Below are 22,163 nucleotides of genomic sequence, written 5' to 3'. Positions count from 1 at the left end.
AATTTTTTTTATTAAAGTATTATTGCATTTAAATCATATTTAAGCGGATAAGAAACCATGCCTTCGGGTTCTTGTCCGTCCACAAATATTAATCCGTTAGTTTTGATTATTACCTGTAAATTACTTGAAAAATAAAAAAACCAATAATAATAATAAACAAAAAATCCAATAATAGCAAAAGAAAACAAAAATTACAATTTAAACCTAATAAAAACACAAAACACGAATGAAGAACACAATAAACAGCTGATTTGACCTTAAAGACAAAAATAGAGGCTGTTAGTAGATTGTTGATTATGGACACATCTGCAAGTATCTGCAGCTAGCTTTAACTTTTTTTATACCTTAAGGTATTAACAATTACACTGAATAAAAAATAAATCGGGGAATCTTGGGGGAACACAGTTAAAACTTTAAGTAAACATAAAAAGACGAATACAACAGCTGCTAAAAACATTAGAAAGTAAAGAATTAATTTCATAATAAGGACAACACAAGTTAGCTTTTATTAATATTGAAACTTAAAAATAATACCTTTAACTTTAAAATCCACATCACAGAATATTAATTTGCACACGTAATTTAAGAAATACACGCTTTTAAAGTTAGTAATGCGCGCAGTTTTGCTTTGCAACTAAACACGTGCTAACGACTTTAGGCCTATTTTTAGAAAGTATCGAAAGTCTTCCAGAAAAATCTGGTATGCCACGAAAAAGCTTGAGCATTTTAGAGAAAATTTGCATAATCTTTGCCAATTTTGGGTTCTATCGATTTTTTAAATTTTGGCCTATGGGGGAAACCACTGTGCCTTGTCCGTCCTATTTTGGAATATTGTTCTTCAGTTTGGAGTCCACAATATCAAGTGCACATCGACCGTATTGAGTCGGTACAAAATAAATTTCTCCTTTTTGCCCTTCGTAGTATGAACTGGAATCAAAACGTAAAGCTACCTCCCTACCAGAGTAGATTACTATTGCTTAATTTACCTACACTTGAAAACCGTAGAATAATGCTTGGTATTTGCGCTATATTAAAAACCAAAATATTATCTCATTTGCTGCAATCTTAGCTTTAGCCATTATAATCTTTATGTGTCTTGTCTCTAGTTGTTTCATGTATTTTCCCCGCGAACTCGCATTTTTGCCCAAATTGATAAAGGGTCCCGCGCGTAACAAGCATGTGCTTGGTATCGTTGGGCCACTTGTTTGTACTGCTCGTAGTGCATCAACATCCATCATATATATAAAGTATTTGAATTTAATTCATATTCTTGTCTATTTTTCGTATGGATCTCATGAAGTCCTTGTAATTAATTTAAATTTTCATATTTACTGATAATCTTAAGTAATTGAATCAAGTTTATATTCCTGTTTCATTTCATTTGTCTAAACTTTTACTTATGTTATTTTTTTTAATGGATCTAGTTGGGTTTTACTGGGTTTACCCTACTCTTGCATCAAATGCTTGATCTAATGTATCCCCAGAATTGAAAACGAAAAATAAAATAAAGAAACAAAGCACAAACTCATGTCAAGAATTGAAGTGAATATCAATGTAACTTTTGAGGCGGCGTGTTGGAATTTGAAAGTTCAAATGTACAAAAGTGACATGGATAAATGTACATTAGGGTGGACTTATTTTGTATGAAATTTCTAAGGCCATGCTCTCACCCCTTCATATATAGCCTTTTTGTATCCTTAATCCATTAAAGAAAGAAAAAGTAAAAAATAATTAGTTTTAGGCGGTGCGCAAAAATAGTTAATTTTTAAATTCTTAATTTTTTTATTTTTATTTTGATAGTAGATAAAACGACTAAAAAAATGAGATATGTTTCATAAAGATCGGTCAACAAATTATTAAATGGCTGTTGACGATGTGCACGATAACAAAACTGCTATATCGTTAAAAACGAATTTCATACAAACTTGTATGGACGGGAAATTTGTATTTATGTATAGATATCTGGCGTTGTGCGATTCATGTAGTACGGTTTAAGTTGTTTACCGATCTTAATAAAACATATCTCATTTTTTTAGTCGTTTTATCTACTATCAAAATAAAAATAAAAAAATTAAGAATTTAAAATTTAACTATTTTTTGTAAAATTAAAACCGCATGTAACTTTGGTTTTTTCTTATTTATTTCCCCTTTTTCCTTATTTTTTACGGTGTAAGTACTCATTTTTTTCCAAATCGATTTTATTTATTCAGAGTAGTATTTTTAAGGAAATTTTAGGGAATCACAAGCCATACTTAAGTGTTCCTTTTAAACTGCAAATCAGATTTTAGCATGGATGATGACTTTGAAATAACCAAATCCAGGCTTGGAAACTTTTTGGATCGTCCAATTGGCCCAGACTTCTTATAAACTAACTTAAGATAAAATACGAACCGTAGCCCCATTCTAGATTTAATATGTTAAAATTTATAAGTAACACAAGTGTACTTATTATTTTGACCACACCAAAACCGACCTATCGCACAAATGTAGGGCTAACATGGATTAGGCAGGGTTTACTGTATCCATTGTTTATTTAAATATTGCAGAACAGAATAACCTTTCTAAATAAAAAGGTTTGGGAGGTCTGGCCTCAATAACTATAGAGATATCTCTTAGCAAGTGAGGGTGTAACGTGTGTACTTATTCTTTTGACCAGTAGTGTATATACTTGATCAGCATCAATACCTGAGTCCATTTCTTCTTCCTATTGCAGGTATTACATATGTCGGAGCGAGACGGATCGGATCACTATATGACCGATCTTTATAAAACATATCTCATTTTTTTAGTCGTTTTATCTATCAAATAAAAAATTAAGAATTTAAAATGTAACTATTTTTTTAAATTAAAACCGCATGTAACTTTGGTTTTTGACAAGAATTTACCTCATATTTTTCCAAATCGATTTTATTTATTAAGAGTAGTATTTTTAAAGAAAATTTAGGAAATCACAAGCCATACTTAAGTGTTAAAGTTCCTTTTAAGCTGCAAATCAGATTTTAACATGGATGATGACTTTGAAGTAACCGAATCCAGGCTTGGAAACTTTTTGGATCGTCCAATTGGCCCAGATTTCTTATAACTTAAGATAAAATACTAACCGTAGCCCCATTCTAGATTTAATATTTTAAAAAATTATAAGTAACACAAGTAACACAACCGACCTTTCGCACAAATGTATGGCTAACATGGAGTAGACAGGTTTTACTGTATCCATTGATTATTAAAATATTGCAGAACAGAATAAACTGTCAAAATAAAAAGGTTTGGAAGGTGGCCTCAATAACTATAGAGATATCTCTTAGCAAGTGAGAATGAAACGTGTGTAGGGGAGAGGTCTGTAGGTTGGTACACCTTTTGTTTTTAATCTGCCATTTCGACATTTACTTATGAAACTTTACGCATTTGGTACTGATCGAAAGGTTAGTCTATTAGCTTAATAAAAAACAAAAAAAAAATTTTTTTTCCTTGGGGAAAACTAAAAAATTATTTTTTTTGAAAAGTCCCAAAAAACGACGTTTTGAAAAAGAGGTCTGTAAGTTGAGACACTTTTAAAAGTCAATAATACTCACACAAAAAGAAATGTATCAAAGAAATGTACTAGGCAGAAAGCGACCTCTGTTGGCCTAAGGCCTTTTTGTATGAAAAACGGGTGTCTCAACTTACACGCTCAAAGTGTCTCAACTTACACAAAATGGGATGTTTCGGGAATAAATTAATAACTTTTTTTCTGACTGTCACATTAAGCTGATTCTTTTTTTAATTAGTTAACAGTAAATATACTAATGTTTTAAATCTCTTAACAAGTTAATTTAAGGACGTTATTAATCTTAAATGGAATTTTGAAAAAAGTAGACAACAACTTTTTGGTGAAAAATGGTACACGACTCTCACAGCTTTAATCTGGCTAGAGCCTGGCTTATAATGTTTTCCCCAAAAGTTTTGTCACTAAAAAGGACTAAAAAAAAAATAAAAACAATTTTTTTAGTGGATAAGTTTTGAGAAAATTGAGTTTCTTAACTTACAGACCGTCCCAACCTACAGACCTCTCCCCTACTTATTATTTTGACCAGTAGTGTATTGCCCAGTGTACTTATTCAAGAATTTTTAGAACGTAGTATTATTAAGCACATTCCATGGTATGTTAGCCGCAACTATTTTTAATGGTATGTATGGAAGGTTTTGGTGGGTGGCTGGGTTTCATTTCCTTATAAATACGGCACCCTCGTAGTTGGCAGTATGGTTTTCAAACAGTAGCTACATCTTTTGGCAAATTGGTCCTCCTTATTTAGAGGACAGGACATAGTTGGATGTGGGTTCCGACAGACAACCCATACTGCGCGAAGACTGTAGGTTTTTATCGTCTGATCATATTCTGGACTGGACGGGTCCATTTCCTTTGTGAGGTTCCTCAACAAAGATTTCTCAGCGAAATGGATATTGAAGTTTGTAGATTGGCCCTTTGCAAATAAATCAAGATAGAACACGAGGGACATGGAGATATGCTGTCGTCAAAGCTACTGGGCCCCATCTAGCGGCCGCTACTGTCTCCATCTAGCGGCCATTTCAGTTTTTGGTCATAACTTTTTAGTGGCTGTCCGATTTTAAAATTTTCTTCTACATTTCGATAGGTATTAATAAACACAACACAATAGCAATTAAACTTTTACAAAATCTGTAAAGATGTGGGCGCCAGGATATTTTAAGTCTTTTAAAGCGACTATGGGCGTACGAGTGGGCTCTGCAGGATGCCCAAGAATATGGTTGATTATAATAATTATTTTTATGTTTCCCATAAGGGCTGGAATTCAATCTAACAAAAAGTCGTCCGAAATAAAAATCATTATATAACAAGAAGGAAAGCTACCTTCGGCCAGCCGAAGCTTATATACCCTTGTAGATTAAAGAATGCTTACTCGGTGCAGTTCCAGGGATTTCAGATTCAGCGTTTCTATTTATTTAAATCTTGTTTTTAAGTAGTCAAGAATCAAAACGCCTACTTCCTACAAAGTTACAATGAATTTTCGTATATTTGTTTGAGCCTTAAGATATAGTGGTCCGATCCGGCTCGCTCCGACATATGTACTACCTGCAATAGAAAGAAGACCTTCGGGAAAGTTTCATCGCGATAGCTTTAAAACTGAGAGACTAGTTCGCATAGAAACGGACAGACGGACAGACGGACATGGCTAGATGGACTCGGCTATTGGTGCTGATCAAGAATATATATACTTTATGTGGTCGGAAACGTCTCCTTCACTGCGTTGCAAACATCTGACTGAAATTATAATACCCTCTACAAGGGTATAAAAATAACCTCTCTCCTATGCATTGTGTACAAAATAAGCAACAACGTTTCTACTAGGGGAAACCCGTATGGAAAAAAGGCAAGCTCAGGCGCTTTCTTTTAGATATATGTATGTTTAATCCTCGGTTATACGTGATCTGGTAGAAGATGTTCAAAACAATAACCTATGCCCGCCGCCGACGGCTGTTTTAATCATTAAATCTGCGAAGTTTTAAAAACAATTAACTTACCTGTGTTTTAAGTAGTTTATACAAATCAGTCTCCATCAAGCACTGTACAATATAAACATCTCTCATTTGATCTATGCTATCGACTCGAAGAATGTCTCGAATATCAATAATCTAAAATATGTTAAATAGTATCAAATTAATTAAATTAAATTATTGTGATGTTTGACTCCTACTTAAGCTTTCAAAATAATACAAAAATCACGACAAAAAAGCTTTTCTTTGGCCAAAAATAGAAGTCCGGTAGTTTGGTTATAAACGTGTTATTTTTAGCCTTTTGGTATTTTTTAGATTTAAAAAAAAATGTATAGGGTCGGAAACAATTTCTTTACCTGTTACATTCTTTAACGGTGTTCATGTCGAACTATTTCAGCATCGCTGGTACGGCATCACTGGTATCCGAACCATGTAATCTAGGCTTACGCCATTGTAGTTCATTACCGAATAAAAAGTGAAAGAGTACACAAGTGAAGTCAACCCGCTCAACCCCGTTTTTCTGAACTTATTTTGGGAGACCAGTTTTGGAAGCACTTTTTGGCAAGGACCCGCCCCAACATTTGGTCCTTCGAGCCGGATATATTTTCATCGTCCTCCACAAGCTAAGTAATTCAAAAGAGGTTTTCCCACTATCATATATATATACAATGTGCCACTTAGGTCTTCATACACCAGTCGATTTTGACTTAATTGGCAAATTGCTCCTTTATTGAAGGACATTCAAAAAAACTGAGTATGCCATGTTGTTCGTTTCCCTTTTGTTAACAATAATCAAAAAAAAAAAAAAAAATAACTTTTCCATTTAATTAACATACAAAATAAGGAAAAACTAAAAAAAGTCGACATTTTGGCACCACAAAAGTCATCATACCACTATGGCCTGACGCTCCCCCTCAAAACTCTGTTTTGTATAGGAATTTTTTTAATAATAATATTTTTTAATGATTTCTTTTTCCTGGCCCACAGTACATGTATGTTAATTAAATGGAAAAGTTATTATTTTTTTTTTTTGATTATTGTTAACAAAAGGGAAACGAACAACATGGCATACTCACTTTTTTTGAATGTCCTTCAATAAAGAAGCAATTTGCCAATAAAGTCAAAATCGACTGGTGTATGAAGACTTAATTTATTTTCGGCACAACCCCGCTGCACCGCTAAAGTCTCGATTTCGTGCGGAAATATTTATATTTATATTTCTCTCTTGATATCTACAACACTATTGGCACTTTCCTTGCAATTCCACAAAAATTAAAACACAAAAATTGAACAAATCGCACATATCCATACACATACACACATATCCATCCATCATCCATTTTTTCACATTGGTTTTAAACTAAAACGCTTTGCCAGCACCCATCCGCCAAAAATCCATTACCTTTCAACTTTCTTTGTAAATTAAAACACACAAAACAATAACAAACCAAAAATTAAAACACAAAAATTGAACAAAATCACACATATCCATGCACATACACACATATACATACATCATCCATTTTTTACATTGGGCTTTAAACTGAAACACTTTGCCAGCACCCATCCGCCAACAATCCATTGTTTTTCAGCTTTCAACTCAATATCATTTAGCTGATATTTCAGTAGTGTAGTTGGATAAGTCACTGATTATATTATTAGTATGTACGAGCAGGGACCCTAACTGTTATGAGTTTTATGATAAAAATCACATTTTAACAGTTATTTTCTGATTTGTAAAGTAAAAGTCAAAGAATAACTGTTATTTTTTGAGTTTTATAATAAAAGTTGTCAAATAACCGTTATTCGTCGTGATCAAAAATAAAACTCAAACTTGATTTTTGGCGATTTTGTGGGTAAAACAAATTTTAAAAAAATATAGTTATACAATATGCACGGTTGGCTTTTTTTAAAGATTTTTTGTAAGTTATATAAAACTCGGTTAGCATGTTTTTTTTAATAATTTCATTTTTTCAAAAATGTCAAGAGAATAACTGTTATACATAAAAATCAACAAATAACAGTTATTTTTGACTTTTATTATAAAAATCAAATAAATAAAAATCATTACGGATTTGTAAACTACAATGGCTTACAAAAATAATGGTGTATTTCAAAAAATTTTTGGACTCTTCTAAGTGCATGATTTTTTTGGTAAGAAAAATTTACAATAACAGTTATTTTCGGTCCCTGTGTACGAGTATACACGGTTATGGATATGTATTAGTTTGTATAACCCCATTATGTAAATATGTATAAGTAGTATTCGAATGTAACGGTTAGATGTTTAATAGTCGTTAGCATTTAAAATAATCAGTTGTTAGATAGTTGCCAATCTGGCAACTCTGCAAAATGTTAAATATCAGTGCTGATCGCAGCCAACTTCGCGTTATCTAATGTTAAAACCGACGCTATGTAAAATCGGGCAATTGCGAATAAGAACTAAAAGAGAACGGTCGAATAAATAAAGTGTGCTTAATATTAAACCCCGTTTTGTGCTACTATAAACTTCAGAAGTGGTCCTGACCCATAAAATGGATCTAATTGATGCACAACAATTTACGGTCGTTTAGCTGAACACGCAAGGAGTCCTCCTGAGTACGGCGCTCATAGAGATCTGCCACTTTGGCATAAGGTACTCAGCTCGTGCCAAGAGACCATATTCGGGTGGATTCTTTGCGGCCCAATTGCGAAGAACCCCACCAACCGAATATCTTCCTTCTCAGCACGGTTGTCTGTCACCGAATCTCAACTAGACGGCATCCTAAGCAAATTCTGGGAGGTGGAGGATGTTCCAGTGAAGCCGGGTAAGGAATCCAGCTCGGTGTGTGAAAATAACTTCCAGCAAACCACCACAAGGGATAAAGATGGGAGGTATGTTGTTTCTTTGCCCTTTAAAGAGCCTAACAAAATAAACCTGGGGCATTCAAGGTCCATTGCACTGGCGCAATTCCTTAGGAATGAAGTACGGTTGAGTAAAAACGCTCCTTTAAAAGAGCAGTATGACTCAGTTATTCAGGAATATTTAGATTTAGGTCATATGCACCCAGTCTCTCCAAAGGACGACTCCAGCAATTTTTACTTGCCGCACCACGCGGTTTTCAAGCCAGACAGTACCACCACAAAGGTTCGCGTGGTGTTTAATGCCTCCAATAAATCGTCAAACGGGTACAGCTTAAATGATATCCTTCATACAGGTCCGGTACTGCAATCTGATTTGACAACCCAGATCCTCAAATGGCGTTTCTTTAAATACGTCTTCAATGCGGACATCACCAAGATGTATCGGCAGATTCTCGTTCATCCTGATCATACACATTTTCAAAGAATCCTGTTTTGCGATAAAGAGGGAAAACTCTGTGATTATTAGTTTAACACTGTCACTTTCGGCGTTAACTGTGCCCCTTTTTTGGCCATACGCGTGTTCCAACAACTGGCCCAGGATGTACGTGACCAATATCTTTTGGCAAGTGACATAATTTCAAACTTTATGTACGTCGATGATGTTTTAGCTGGCACCCACACGCAGCAGTCCGCTGTGTCAGCCATCAAAAAGCTATGCGGTGCCCTTGAGAGTGCGAGCTTTCCACTCTGCAAGTGGACCTCGAATGAGAAGAATCTTTTACAGTGTATTCCAAGGGAGCACTTGATCAGGGCCGATTTTCTGGAGTATGGCAAAAACTCTGGGAATCCGTTGGCACGCGACATCGGATAGTTTCTTTTTTTTGCCGACGGATATTTCTATCCAAACAAACTACACCAAACGAGAGGTTTTATCCCAGATAGCCAAACTGTTTGACCCGGCAGGATGGTTATCGCCGTTTATTGTTCGGGCAAAAATTCTCATGCAAAAAATTTGGCTGCGGGAGTTAAGCTGGGACCAGCCTCTTCCGATTGATCTTGTCACAAAGTGGCGTGACTTTCTTAAGGGGTACGTAGGCTGCTATATATATTTCTGGCCTGAGAATGAAAATGCGAATATTTACGATTAAAAATGGTTTTATTGTTTTGTAAAGTATTCTCCAGCAAGACTTATACACTTTTGCATGCGCTCAAACCAATTGTCGAAGCACTTTCTCCACTCCGATTGAGACACCTCTAAAAGATGGTTTTTGAACGCTTCAACAGCATCTTCTGGCGTCGAAAATCGTTGACCACGCATTTTTCTCTTGATGTGCGGGAATAAAAAGAAGTCATTGGGTGCCAAGTCAGGGCTGTATGGCGGATGACCCATCAATTCGACATTTTGGCCGGTCAAAAAGGCGCTGGTTTGAGCTGATGTGTGAGAGCTCGCATTGTCATGGTGCAGAATTATCCGTCTTCTCTTGTTCGTTTTTCGAATTTCTCCGAAGATTTCAGGCAAACAAATTGTGGTATGCCACTCAGAATTGACCGTCCTACGTTGCTCAAGCGGAACAGTCGCCACATGACCTGTTTTACCGAAGAAACAGGCCACCATTTGCTTCGAAGTGCTTCTTCCACGAACAACTTTCGTTGGATTTGGCTCGTCTTCGAAGACCCACACGGTCGATTGCTGTTTTGTTTCGGGATCATAAGCATAGATCCATGATTCGTCACCTGTGACGATCTTATAAACGTCTTTTGAAACACCGCGATTGTATTTTTTAAAATTTTTTTTGCACCAATCCACACGAGTCTTTTTTTGAGCGATTGTCAAATTGTGCGGGATCCAACGAGAACAAATTTTTTTTACGACCAAGTGTTCATGCAATATTGAATGTATGCTGGTGGAAGAAATGCCCAAGGATGCCTCTATCTCACGGTATGTCACATGACGATCTTGCATTATCAGTTCATGCACGGCGTCAATGTTCTCTGGAACAACGACTGTTTTTGGACGACCTTCACGACCTTCGTCTGCGAGAGAGCGTCGGCCACGATTGAATTCATTATACCAGTTTTTCACAGTGCTATAAGATGGTGCTTCATCGCCATACAAAGATTTAAGTTCATCGATGCACTCTTGTCGTGTTAATTCACGTCGAAAGCAGTGAAAAATGATTGCGCGAAAATGTTCACGAGTTAGTTCCATTTTCTGCCAAAATGATTTTTTCAAGTCACTGTAAGCAACACAAATTATGGCCGTACGTCAAAACGTTCTGAGCACGTTTCTTCTTAAACATGTCAAACTTCCCAATGAAAACGTCAGTTGGCGCCAGGCAAAACTTAGTATGGCCTAGGCCAGAAATATATATAGCAGCCTACGTATCCAACCTTGAAAGAAGTTCGCATTCCAAGATGGGTAAAATTTCATCCAGCAGCAAAACTGCAGTACCACGGGTTTTGCGATGCATCGCAGAGCGCCTATGGTGCTGCAGATAGCAGCGTCGTTCGCGTCGAAACGACTGAGGGGTGTTTTACCCAATTGCTTTTATCCAAAACCCGAGTAGCTCCAGTAAAATCCCTTTCCATACCGCGATTAGTGCGGTGCTTCTCTCCGAACTCGCTGCAGCAGTTCTCTCCGAAATGCCTCCCACCTAATATGAGACATGTCATTGGACAGACTTCACAATAGTGCTTGCATGGCTAAGCAAGCCAGCATGCACTTGGACTACGTTCGTTGCCAACAGAGTCGCGAAAGTTGATCAGCTCACCAACAGAGAACAGTGGTTTCCTGTGAAATCTGAAGATAACCCAGCTGATCTAGAGAGCAGGGGCGTTTCTGTAAATCAGTCTATGAGCTCAAGGACCGCAACCTTTGGTCCTGGTCACGGTCCTGAGTGGCTGCGTCACAACCAGGAGTAATGGCCACTCAATTCGTCGGTCCCGCTCGAAACAGATCTCGAACAACGCCCGATAAAATGTAACGTCGCCAAAACGCCCCCGAAAACTAAAATTTTGGAGCGGTTTTCAGCATTCGAGAGGCCTTACGCGTTCTCGCCTACGTATTCCGCTTTGCAAGACTGTGTCGCAAGCAAGATGTCAACGTAAAGTCGCAACTTACTGCTGCAGAGCTGTCTAACGCCCAAGACAGGCTGATTGTGCTCACCCAACTCAATGAGGATCCAACAGAATGCAAGGCATTAGAAAAAAGCAGCATATTCCAGTCTCCAGCACGATCTCCAATTTAAGCCCCTTTGTCGACAGCCACGGTGTCTTAAGAGCAAGCGGTCGTCTACGAGCATTTGAGATGCTAAGCTATGATGAGAAACATCCAATCATCATTACGGCAAGGTGCACTTTTGACAAACTTTCGGTCTTTACCCATCGCATATCCTTGTACGGGGGTAATCAATTGATGATTCTGAGCTGAGAAATCTGGTAAAAGTCACCATTCATTCCTGTCGAGTGTGTACCATTTACAAACAAAAGCTGCAAACTCAGCTGATGGGAGACTTGCCCTGCGAAAGATCTACATTTTCCAGAGCTTTTACCCACACGGGCGTTGACTTTGCGGGACCATTTGATATTAAAAACAAGAGAGAACGCTATAGTCGGGTTGTTGTCCCGACTATCTAATACCCGTCACTCGGCTAAAGGGAGTGCGAACGCTGTGTCGGGTTGGTGTCCCGACTAATAATCGTAACTCAGCTAAAGGGAGTGCGAGGGAGATAGATATATAATTTTTGATTGCGTATAACTTTTTAATGAATGGTCCGATTTGAAAAATGTCTTCTACATTTCGATAGGTATAAATATACACAACAAAATTGAATTTATACTTCTCGGAAATCTTTAAAGATGTGGGCGCAGGATCCATTTTAAAATCGTTAGTGGGCGATTGTGGGCGTTAGAGGGGGCGTGGCGCTCGGCTAAAATAAACTTGCGCTGCGTAGGAAGCCAAAGAATATGTGTGGGAAATCTCAACCTTCTAGCTTTTGTAGTTTCTGAGATCTCAGCGTTCATACAGACAGACAGACAGACAGACAGACAGACGGACAGACAGACGGACAGACGGACATGGCTAGATCGACTCGGCTAGTGACCCTGATCAAGAATATATATACTTTATGGGGTCGGAAACGCTTCCTTCTAGCTGTTACATACTTTTGCACGAATCTAGTATACCCTTTTACTCTACGAGTAACGGGTATAACTATGTCGGTCGGGGGTGTAAGATAACAAAAGGGTATGTCTGCGTTTTTGTGTGTTTCAGTACCCGAGCCATCCATCTAGAACCTACATCAGACTTCACCACTGAGAAGTTTCTGGCAGCCTTCTCGCGTTTCTCCTCGCAACACATACATTCTGACAACGGGAAACCGTTTGTGGGAGCCTCCACGTCCCTATCCAAGGACTTCATTGAAGCCACGAGGTCTTTGATCCTGTCCAATTACAGCCTTCAAAATGTGACTTGGCACTTTAACACTCCTGGCGCGCCTCATATGTGAGGGCTATGGGAGGCCGGTGTCAAAAGCTTAAAGGCACACTTCTACAAGCAAACGGCTGGCGGGAAGTACACATTTGAAGAGTTAGCTACCCTCTTATCAAAAATTGAGGCCTGTTTAAATTCGAAGCCTATTTCTCCAATGTCCGAAGATCCCACTGACCTCGTAGCTCTCAGCCCCGGACATTTCCTAGTCGGTGGGCCAAAAGCCCATTTCCATTTTAAACCGGTGGCGGCGGCTAAATGCCCTGCATCAAAGCTCACGAGCATTCCGGACAATCCTGCCGCAGTAAGGCCAAGTGCCACGTATGCAGTGGAAATCACCACACCCTGTTGCACTTCCAAGAGTCCACATTGCCACGCTATCCTGCAGCGCACGATTGTGAGCATCTTGCCAACTGCATCCATTTTGGTGGGGTCTGAGGAGAAACGGTTTGACGTCCGAGCTTTGGTGGATCCTTGCTGCCCCGTGAGTCGCATTCACGCATCCTTGGCAAAGGCTCTCAACCTTTCCGTCACCCGCGAAGGCGATGAGCGGGTGTGCACCACCGAAATCCGCTCAAAGTCGTCGAAAATGACAGCGACAGCTGGTTGATGACCAGATGCAGACCCGAACTCCGGCCAAGCCCCTGGATCCGAAGGTCCGGGATGGCTTTCAAGACATCACTTTGGCTGATGATAGATGGTTCCGCCCTTCCTTGGTGTCGGCTGTTTTGCGAGCCGACGTATACGCGGAATTAATTCTGCCGGTAATGTTCATGTCGAACTATTTCAGCATCGCTGGTTCGGCATCACTGGTAGCCGAACCGGTTAAAACCCATGTAATCTAAGCTTACGCCATTGTAGTTCATTACCGAATAAAAAGTGAAAGAGTACACAAGTGAAGTCAACCCGCACAACCACGTTTTTCTGAACTTATTTTGGGAGACCAGTTTTGGAAGCACTTTTTGACAAAGACGCAACAAACGGGTATAAAAACCAGGGACCGTAATCATTATAAGTGAAAAAACAAGAAATAACGCTATAGTCGGGTGCCCCGACTATCAGATACCCGTTACTCAGCTAAAGGGAGTGCGAAGGAGATGGAGATAAAAACTTTGATCCGCCGTAACTTTTTAACGAATGGTCCGATTTAAAAAATTTCTTCTAAATTTCGATAGGTATTAATAAACACAATAAAACTACATTTTTACTTTTCTGAAATATTGAAATTTTTAAAATCGTATACAAGCGATTGTGGGCGTTAGAGGGGGCGTGGCACCCTTTTGAAACAAACTTGCGCTGCGTATGAACTCCTAGAATCTGCATGCAAAATGTCAATCTTCTAGCTTTTATAGTTTCCGAGATCTCAGCGTTCATACGGACGGACAGACGGACAGACGGACATGGCTATATCGACTCGGCTAGTGACCCTGATTTAGAATATATATACTTTATAGGGTCGGAAAAGCTTCCTTCTAGCTGTTACATACTTTTGCACGAATACAATATACCCTTTTACTCTACGAGTAACGGGTATAATAAAAATCTCCATTTATTGATTATTTTGTAAGCAAAAAAAATATCGCTTAGAAATAATGATTATTATGTGAGCGATATTTTTTCGCTTAAAAATATCACTCAAAGTGCGATTGCAGCCGTTCTGCACGAAATTTTACAAATTTGTGCTTGTGGGTAGAACCACGGAGTACACACATCGAGTTAATAAAAGAAGATGATTTCTTTGTATAATGTTTTAAAACGCGGGTTTTAGCTTACAAAAGGTATGCATAAATTCAAATTATTTTCAGTCCTTGATAAAAACATCAACATGGCAAGAACAAATAGGTGCACAACCCCCAACATTTTTAACATATAAAAAAATTCATTATACCCTTTCAGAGGGCACTATAATTTTAGTCAAAAATTTGCAACGTAATGAAGGAGACGTTTCCGACCACATAAAGTGTATACATATATTCTTGATCCGCACCAAAGCCGAGTCTATCTAGCCATGTCCGTCTGTTCGTCTGTCCGTTTCTATGAGAACTAGTCCCTCAGTTTTAAAGCTATCGCGATGAAACTTTCCCAAAAGTCTTCTTTCTATTGCAGGTAGTGCATATGTCCCTGATCAAGAATATATATACTTTATAGGGTCGGAAATGCTTACTCTACGAGTAACGGGTATAATGACCTTCTGTGGTTATTTACAATACTTAAAGGAACCCGAAATCCATTTTCAAAGAATTTTATTTGGCGTTTGTCGCTATTTTTCCCTTAAGAAAGTCGAAAATTTTAAATAGGGTCACACGTTTACAAAAAGGGACGAAAAACGTTGTAGTTTCGCACCTCGATTTCTCTGGCTATTGTAAACAAACCAAAACAGTTTAAATATGGAAAGTTTAAAGGTTTGTGAAAGAAATTATAAACACTGAAGGTTTATTATATGTGCTTTTTTGTCCATTTGTATAATGTGTTGTTGCTTAGTTTTTAGATGACAAATAAGAAATTTGTTTTTGCTTTCTGTGGTGTGTAACTTGTGAGTATAGGAGAGTATAGGCAAGGTAAAAATTGGAAGTTGTAAACAAAACAATTGTTAATCAAAACCTATCGAATTAAGCAATAGTCAGCACACAATAGTCAAAAAAAAATATTAAGCAGTTTTTTGGCTTTCTTAGTCGTAATTTGCAAAAATGTCATAGAATAATAGATCGATTCAAGGAAAACCATTCCCTGTGGCTTTCGTCGAACATGAAAATTTAATTTTTGGAAAAGCGCACGCCAAATGCCTAAGTGCGTAAGTTGGCATCTCAATTGGAGAAAGAAAAAGAAAATTCGATGCCATTGCTTTCGCATGCTGCTTCTATTTGGCAAAAAATATCAAACAAGAAGATACTTCAGTTTTGTTGCGAAAGGCGTTGAATATGAAATATTTATTAACAAATACATTTTTTTTTAGATCCTTGCCTTTTAAAGTAAATAGGCGGCGTGGGCTGTTGATGGAGACATGGTCCAATTCAAAATTAAACAAAAACAGAAATTGTATTACAGTTACCAACACAAATAACATTTTCTTTAAATCATTGCCTTCAAATGTATATATGCGGCGTGGGCGTAGGATGAAGATGTGGTCCGATTCAAAAAGCAACAAAAAAGCTAAATTACATCTTAGCCTTAAAAGTATATAACAAAAATTTTAGATTAGTATCTTTAAAACTGAAGTTAATTCCTCAAAGACTGAATATTTTCCCATAAGGCAGTGTGGCATTTTACTACAGCTGGGTTAATAATTACAAAAGTCCCTCGTGTCTATCACGGCCGAGAATCCATTAGTCCGCGGGGTGTCGTCTGCGGAAACGACGTCGGCCCATTGGTGTGATAAGACGTCTAGCCAGGCAGTTAGAATGCACCAAGAGCCGATCCCTGTAGCGATTCGAGAGCAGAGTTATCATCTCAGTAACTGTTAATACTCCTGTGTCACGAAATAAAACGCTATTTTCGACGTAATGATGCTTTTGTGATGCAAGTCTGAACTCTGCTTGGATTGCGTGTCGCAATCGGTGCCCCAGCATGTAATTCCCCAATTGAGGGTCGGGAGAGCAATGGCTTTAAAGAGGCGTACTTTGGCCTGAAGGGATAATTCGCTATCTGAGCGAAGTAGCCAGTCCATTCTGTCCATTTTCGTTCCAGCATAGAAGGCGGTCTAAGGTAACACCGAGGTTCGATACTGTCTGCTTAAGTCTATCACCAAGTAAAGACTACGGGAGCGACCAGGTCGAAGAGCAAAGGTGGCGTGTTGCGTTGTATCAACGTTTAGCGCAATATTCCATAGAGAGGACCAACATTTAAACTCGTTCAAGAAAGTCTGAACACGCCACGAGGCCGAGGAGGGGGTGCTGCCAGTAGCTAGGAATGCAGTATCATCTGCATACGTGGCAATAAGAGTACCACGAACCACTGGGTTTGGGAGATCCGAAGTGTAAATTGTGTACAAGGCCAAGGACGCTTCCCTGTGGGACACCAGCACGAATTAGACGTAGTCCAGAAAGATGTCCACGAGTGTCAACGGCAAACATCCAATTGTCCAGAAATGACAAAATGCGCATCCAGAGCCCCTCACGCAATAGTGTTCGACAGCGGTGTGGCGACTACGGAAAAGAAATCGATGGTTTGGTAGAGCGTCATTAAAGGTGTTCCTTTTGTTTGCTTTACGTGGGTTAAACTGGGAACCACAACGTCACCTGCCATCCTACGTCGATAGACTGCGTTTTCTGAACCTGCCCTCGCTAATGGATCGTCGGACCTGCCACAGAGTGATGTTCCTACACAAGAGATGCCTTAGCGTCGCTTGTGAACGGTTGTGTTTACCTGTGCTCTGAGTTTTTGATTTATTTTTGTGATTTTTTACGCAAGTGTTTTGTGTTTAGCATCTAACAAAGTTTGCCTAACAATCGCGTTAGTGTTTTAAATAGATCTCCCTGTTTAACGGGTATGTGGTTTTAGTTATTTTAACAATTTCCATTAGATTTGTTTAATATCTTGGCTTTGTTGGTGTTATTTTGCGCTCTCTAAATTTGCTCTTGTATTCTCTCTCTTTTTCTCTCTCTCTATTCCGCTCTATTTTAACTGTAATTTCGCTCTCTCGGAACCTGCCAAATTTCTTGTAGACTCTTGGGTGCTTTTCTCATAGTCTCTCTCTCTCGCTTTACATTGTAACTGTTCGTTCGTTTTGTTGTTGGTGCCGCACAAGCCACGCTCAGTCGATTGAACACTTTTTCTCTCGCGCTCTCTTGCTCTCGACTTAATTCGCGATCTCGCGCTCTTATACTTTTGTGTTTTTTGCGGTTTTGGAATTTGATCCCAGTGCCAAATTTACTCGAGGTATATTTTCCACATTTTATTTTCTATTTCTTTGAATAATCTTTTTTTCCTATAAAATGGCCCTTATCTGTATGAAGAAAAGTTGTGCTCTTCCGATGTCAACCAAAGATTCTTTTATTATCTGCTGGCTCTGCGATTCGGTCATGCACGTCAAATGTGCAGGATTTACTGGCAGAGTTAAAGACTTCATTGAAATGCGTACCGGTCTCATGTGGGCATGTGAGTCCTGCAAGGAAATGACAGTCGAAATGAGCAGCTTTATGAGGCAGACTCGAGACGGACTATTAAACCTTTCACGAGTTTTCACACAGCTCAATGACGGGTTCAACTCAGTTTGCGACCAATTTAATAATAAGAAATTATTATTAACTGAGTCGCCTAAACGGAAAAAAGCCAGCTCAGGGGCGGTTAATAAGACCGTGAAACATAACAAAACATTGAACTCGGTAGCTGCAGCAGTTCCGGTCGGTACAGGGGTAAGCGAGCCACCTGTGCCTATGGTAACAGCCAGTTCCGGAGGTGACCCTGTTTCTGGATGCCAACCTGAGCTACAGAAGTCGGTGCTGACCGTAGGTACAGTAGGAACCGCTTCTGGGTCCCAGCCGAGTGAGGTTCAGACTGCTGCTGGGGGGCGTAAGAAACTTTCAGTTGTTCCACATAGGAAGCAATTGTTTGTTTCTAGATTTACCCCGGATACCAAATCTGAGGATGTTATGGAATTCATACGTGAAAAATTCCCATCCGAGGACATTGAAGTTGAACAATTTCGATTTTCGTACGCCCGTAGGATATCTTCTTTTAAAATATTTGCTCCGCCTGATGTGTTTAATGTACTACTTTCTGAAAGCTTTTGGCTTAATGATGATTTGGTAATAAAAGAATTTGTTCCCAATAAACCGAGAACAAATAACAGGCCTCCCACTGTGCCTAATAATCGGCTTTCCACTGTGCCTAATAATAGGCCTTCCACTGTGCCAAAAAACTAACAGGTTTATTTTTGGCTTATCAAAATGTTAGAGGACTAAATATGAAGCTACCAAAGCTTTATGCTGACTCCTCTGCATTTACTGAAGATATTTTGGCTTTTACTCTAGTTTAACATCGGAGAGGCTTAACATTCATATCCCTAACGATATTGAATTTGTTAGTGTCAAAGTTTCCATTCAATCCTTATCTATTTTTGTAACCTGCTCTTATATTCCTCCTGGCTCTGATTTAATAATTTATGAGCACCATCTGTCTGCTATTAAATCTGTTCTATCCTTTCTTTCTAACAGAGACCTTTTGATTGTTTTGGGTGACTTTAATCTCCCAAATATCTCTTGGTCTCTTCCCACTGACTCACTTGTCGCTACTCCTTTATCCGCCCATGATTTTGTGGACTTACTTACTTACAGCAAGTAAGCTTTATACGAAATTCATTAAATAGACAATTAGATCTAGTCTTTGTTTTAGATCCGCATGAAGTCACTGTAGCTAGAATTGACGCACTTGTTGTACCTGAAGACCAATATCATCCAACTTTGGAATTGACAATTGGCCTCCCCTGTACTGATACCCTTTCTCCTTTAGTTCCTCAAACTAAAAGGAGATGCTTTCGTAAATGTGACTATAATAAACTAAACTACATGATTTCTCAATATAATTGGACTGATTTGTACAATTGCATGGATATTGACAGTGCAATTGAACTTTTCTATAGCGTTTTAAACACTTTCTTTGACGAATGCGTACCTGACAGTCTTCCTCCGAAGCTAAACAGGCCTCCTTGGTTTAACAATGAGCTTCAAAGACTTAAAAATCTTAAATCCAACACTTATAAAAAGTATAAAAAAACGGGAAAGCCATCTGATTTTGCGAAATATGTTGTGGCTCGTTCAGATTTTAATGTTCTCAACAGTCATTGCTATTCCATGTATTTAAATCGATGTAAATTCGAGTTTTCAAATGATCCGAAGCAGTTTTATAACTTCGTTAATGCCAAGCGAAAGTCTTCGGCATTGCCTTCATCGGTACGTTTAAACTCAAAAGAGGCATCGTCGGATTCTGAAATTGCGGATTTATTTGCCGAGTTTTTCCAAACTACTTATAGTTCGGCTGCTTGGTCAAACCCTACCTACCCTAACCACTTAAATAGGGCTAATTGTATTTTTACCCCTGTAATTACCGAAAGTTCTCTTTTAAAGGATTTAGCAACAACAACGCCAACGTATTCTCCCGGTCCTGATGGACTCCCTGGGAGTGTGCTTAAGTTTTGTGCTTCAACCATTTGTAAACCGATTCGCAAACTTTTTCATTTGTCTATTTCATCATCAGTTTTTCCAACTATCTGGAAGGACTCTTTCATTATTCCACTCCACAAAAAGGGTGCGAAGGCGGATGCTCAGAATTATAGAGGCATTTCTAAATTGTCGGCAATTCCTAAAGCATTTGAATGTATTATTACTTCTCATTTGCAGCATTTATGTTCCTCACTAATATCACCGTGTCAGCATGGTTTTGTTAAGCGAAGATCGACCACCACCAACCTTCTTGAACTATCATCTATTGTAATAAATGGATATAAGAATAACATGCAGACTGACGTTATATATACAGATTTTAGTAAGGCCTTTGACTCTGTTAACCACTCTCTCCTTTTATTCAAATTAGATCAGCTTGGGTTCCCATGTAATCTATTAACTTGGATTTCAAGTTACTTGAATGGTAGGACTCAGAGGGTTATATTTAAGAGCGCTGTTTCTAAAATGATCAACGTGACATCTGGAGTTCCTCAAGGTAGTCATTTAGGCCCTTTGCTGTTTACTTTGTTTATTAACGATCTTCCCTCTATCGTAGCTCATTCTCGTGTACTAATGTACGCTGACGATGTTAAGCTTTGTTTATCATATAAAGATGTAGGGTCCGGTTTCAACTTACAGTCAGATATTGATTGTTTTCAGGGATGGTGTGAGTACAACCTTTTAAATCTGAACTGCCTTAAATGCAACGTTATGACTTTTTACAGGGGCACTCCTACGTTTGTTAGTTATTCTCTTCAAAATACACCACTCGACCGTATATATTCAATTAACGATTTAGGTGTTCTTCTCGACCCAAAACTTAAATTTGATTGCCACATAATGGCCACTGTCAATAAAGCTATGAGTGTTTTTGGGTTTATAAAGCGTTGGTCAAAGGAATTTGATGACCCTTATACAACCAGATTATTATTTACCTCCCTTGTCCGTCCTATTTTGGAATATTGTTCTTCAGTTTGGAGCCCACAATATCAAGTGCACATCGACCGTATTGAGTCGGTGCAAAAAAAATTTCTTCTTTTTGCCCTTCGTAGTTTGAACTGGGATCAAAACGTAAGGCTACCTTCCTACCAGAGTAGATTACTATTGCTTAATTTACCTACACTTGAAAACCGTAGAATAATGCTTGGTACTATTTTTATGCAAAATCTTATAAGAGGTGATATTGATTCCGTAGAACTGGTAAACCGTTTAACTTTTAATGTTCCCGTTAGACTAACACGAAATTATTACCCTCTTAATTTGCCTCGATGTACATCAAATTTTACTCTGCATGAGCCTTTTCGTGTTCTATGTAAAAATTATAATAATCTTTATCATTTAATTTGCACTTCAACATCTATCCCCGTATTGAAAACTAAAATTTTATCTCATTTGCTTCAATCTTAGTTGTAGTATTTGTAGTATTTGGTTTCATGTCTTTTCCTCGCGAACTCGCATTTTTGCCCTAATTGATAAAGGGTCCCGCGCGTAACAAGCACGTGCTTGGTATCGTTGGGCCACTTGTTTGTACTGCTCGTAGTGCATCAACGTCCATCATATATAAGTTGATCACTGGACTTATAAATTCTAGCTTCTTACTCGGCCAAATACGGTTATCGATCCCCGTAAAAGCATCCCGCTACTTTCGGCCTATTGCTCTTGAAATTTGCAAATCGAATTTTGAAGCGCACTATCCTTTTCGAGTTTTGCGTACTCAATATAATGAATTGTATTTTATGTTGTTTGTTGAATGTTCCGTGGACTTTAATGTAAGAAATATTTTTAATCACCTATCCTTGCCTCTGCCCACTTGATGTGACTCGGAGCATATCGGTAAAAAAAATTCCTTTACTCGGGCGGAGGTAGGAGTTAGGTTTATATTGGCAGATATTTACTAATTTTTGGAAATAAATAATAATAAATATCCAGGAGCCTGTTAAGTACGATCCGCTCAAAAATCTTGAAAAACGTGGAGAGTCGACCTAGTGGCCTGTAGGACTCGGGGGAGTACGGATCTTTGCCTTTTTTGGGGACCATTGTAACTAGAGCACGTTTCCAAGGGGATGGAAAATGACCGCAATGACAGAGTTCGGTAGTGACTTTACCATCTACTTTATCCATGCCAGGAGCTTTTGTGGGAACCAATCGCTTAATATGATCAC

At 38.5% G+C, this 22,163-nt stretch overlaps 1 protein-coding gene and 1 long non-coding RNA gene across 9 annotated transcripts in view; one reads left to right on the top strand and one right to left on the bottom strand.

The window, feature by feature from the left end:
- rl (Mitogen-activated protein kinase rl) overlaps positions 1 to 22,163 on the bottom strand; it is a 222,494-nt gene that overhangs the window by 105,845 nt on the left and 94,486 nt on the right. For 5 of the 7 annotated variants that reach the window (XM_070212626.1, XM_070212623.1, XM_070212629.1 and 2 more), the window contains exon 4: positions 5,539 to 5,649. The exons of the other annotated variants lie outside the window; for them this stretch is intronic. In XM_070212626.1, the coding sequence (XP_070068727.1) occupies positions 5,539 to 5,649 (111 nt within the window). The remainder of the gene's footprint in view (positions 1 to 5,538; positions 5,650 to 22,163) is intronic. 7 annotated transcript variants of the gene reach the window in all.
- LOC138912307 (uncharacterized) overlaps positions 1 to 22,163 on the top strand; it is a 110,544-nt gene that overhangs the window by 16,525 nt on the left and 71,856 nt on the right. For both annotated transcript variants that reach the window (XR_011417831.1, XR_011417832.1), the window contains exon 2: positions 5,909 to 6,138. This is a non-coding gene — a long non-coding RNA (uncharacterized lncRNA). The remainder of the gene's footprint in view (positions 1 to 5,908; positions 6,139 to 22,163) is intronic.

The sequence above is a fragment of the Drosophila takahashii genome, chromosome 2R (genome assembly GCF_030179915.1).
Source record: "Drosophila takahashii strain IR98-3 E-12201 chromosome 2R, DtakHiC1v2, whole genome shotgun sequence".
NCBI classification, from domain to species: Eukaryota; Metazoa; Arthropoda; class Insecta; order Diptera; family Drosophilidae; genus Drosophila; species Drosophila takahashii.
This window is presented reverse-complemented; position numbering and strand designations above follow the sequence as displayed.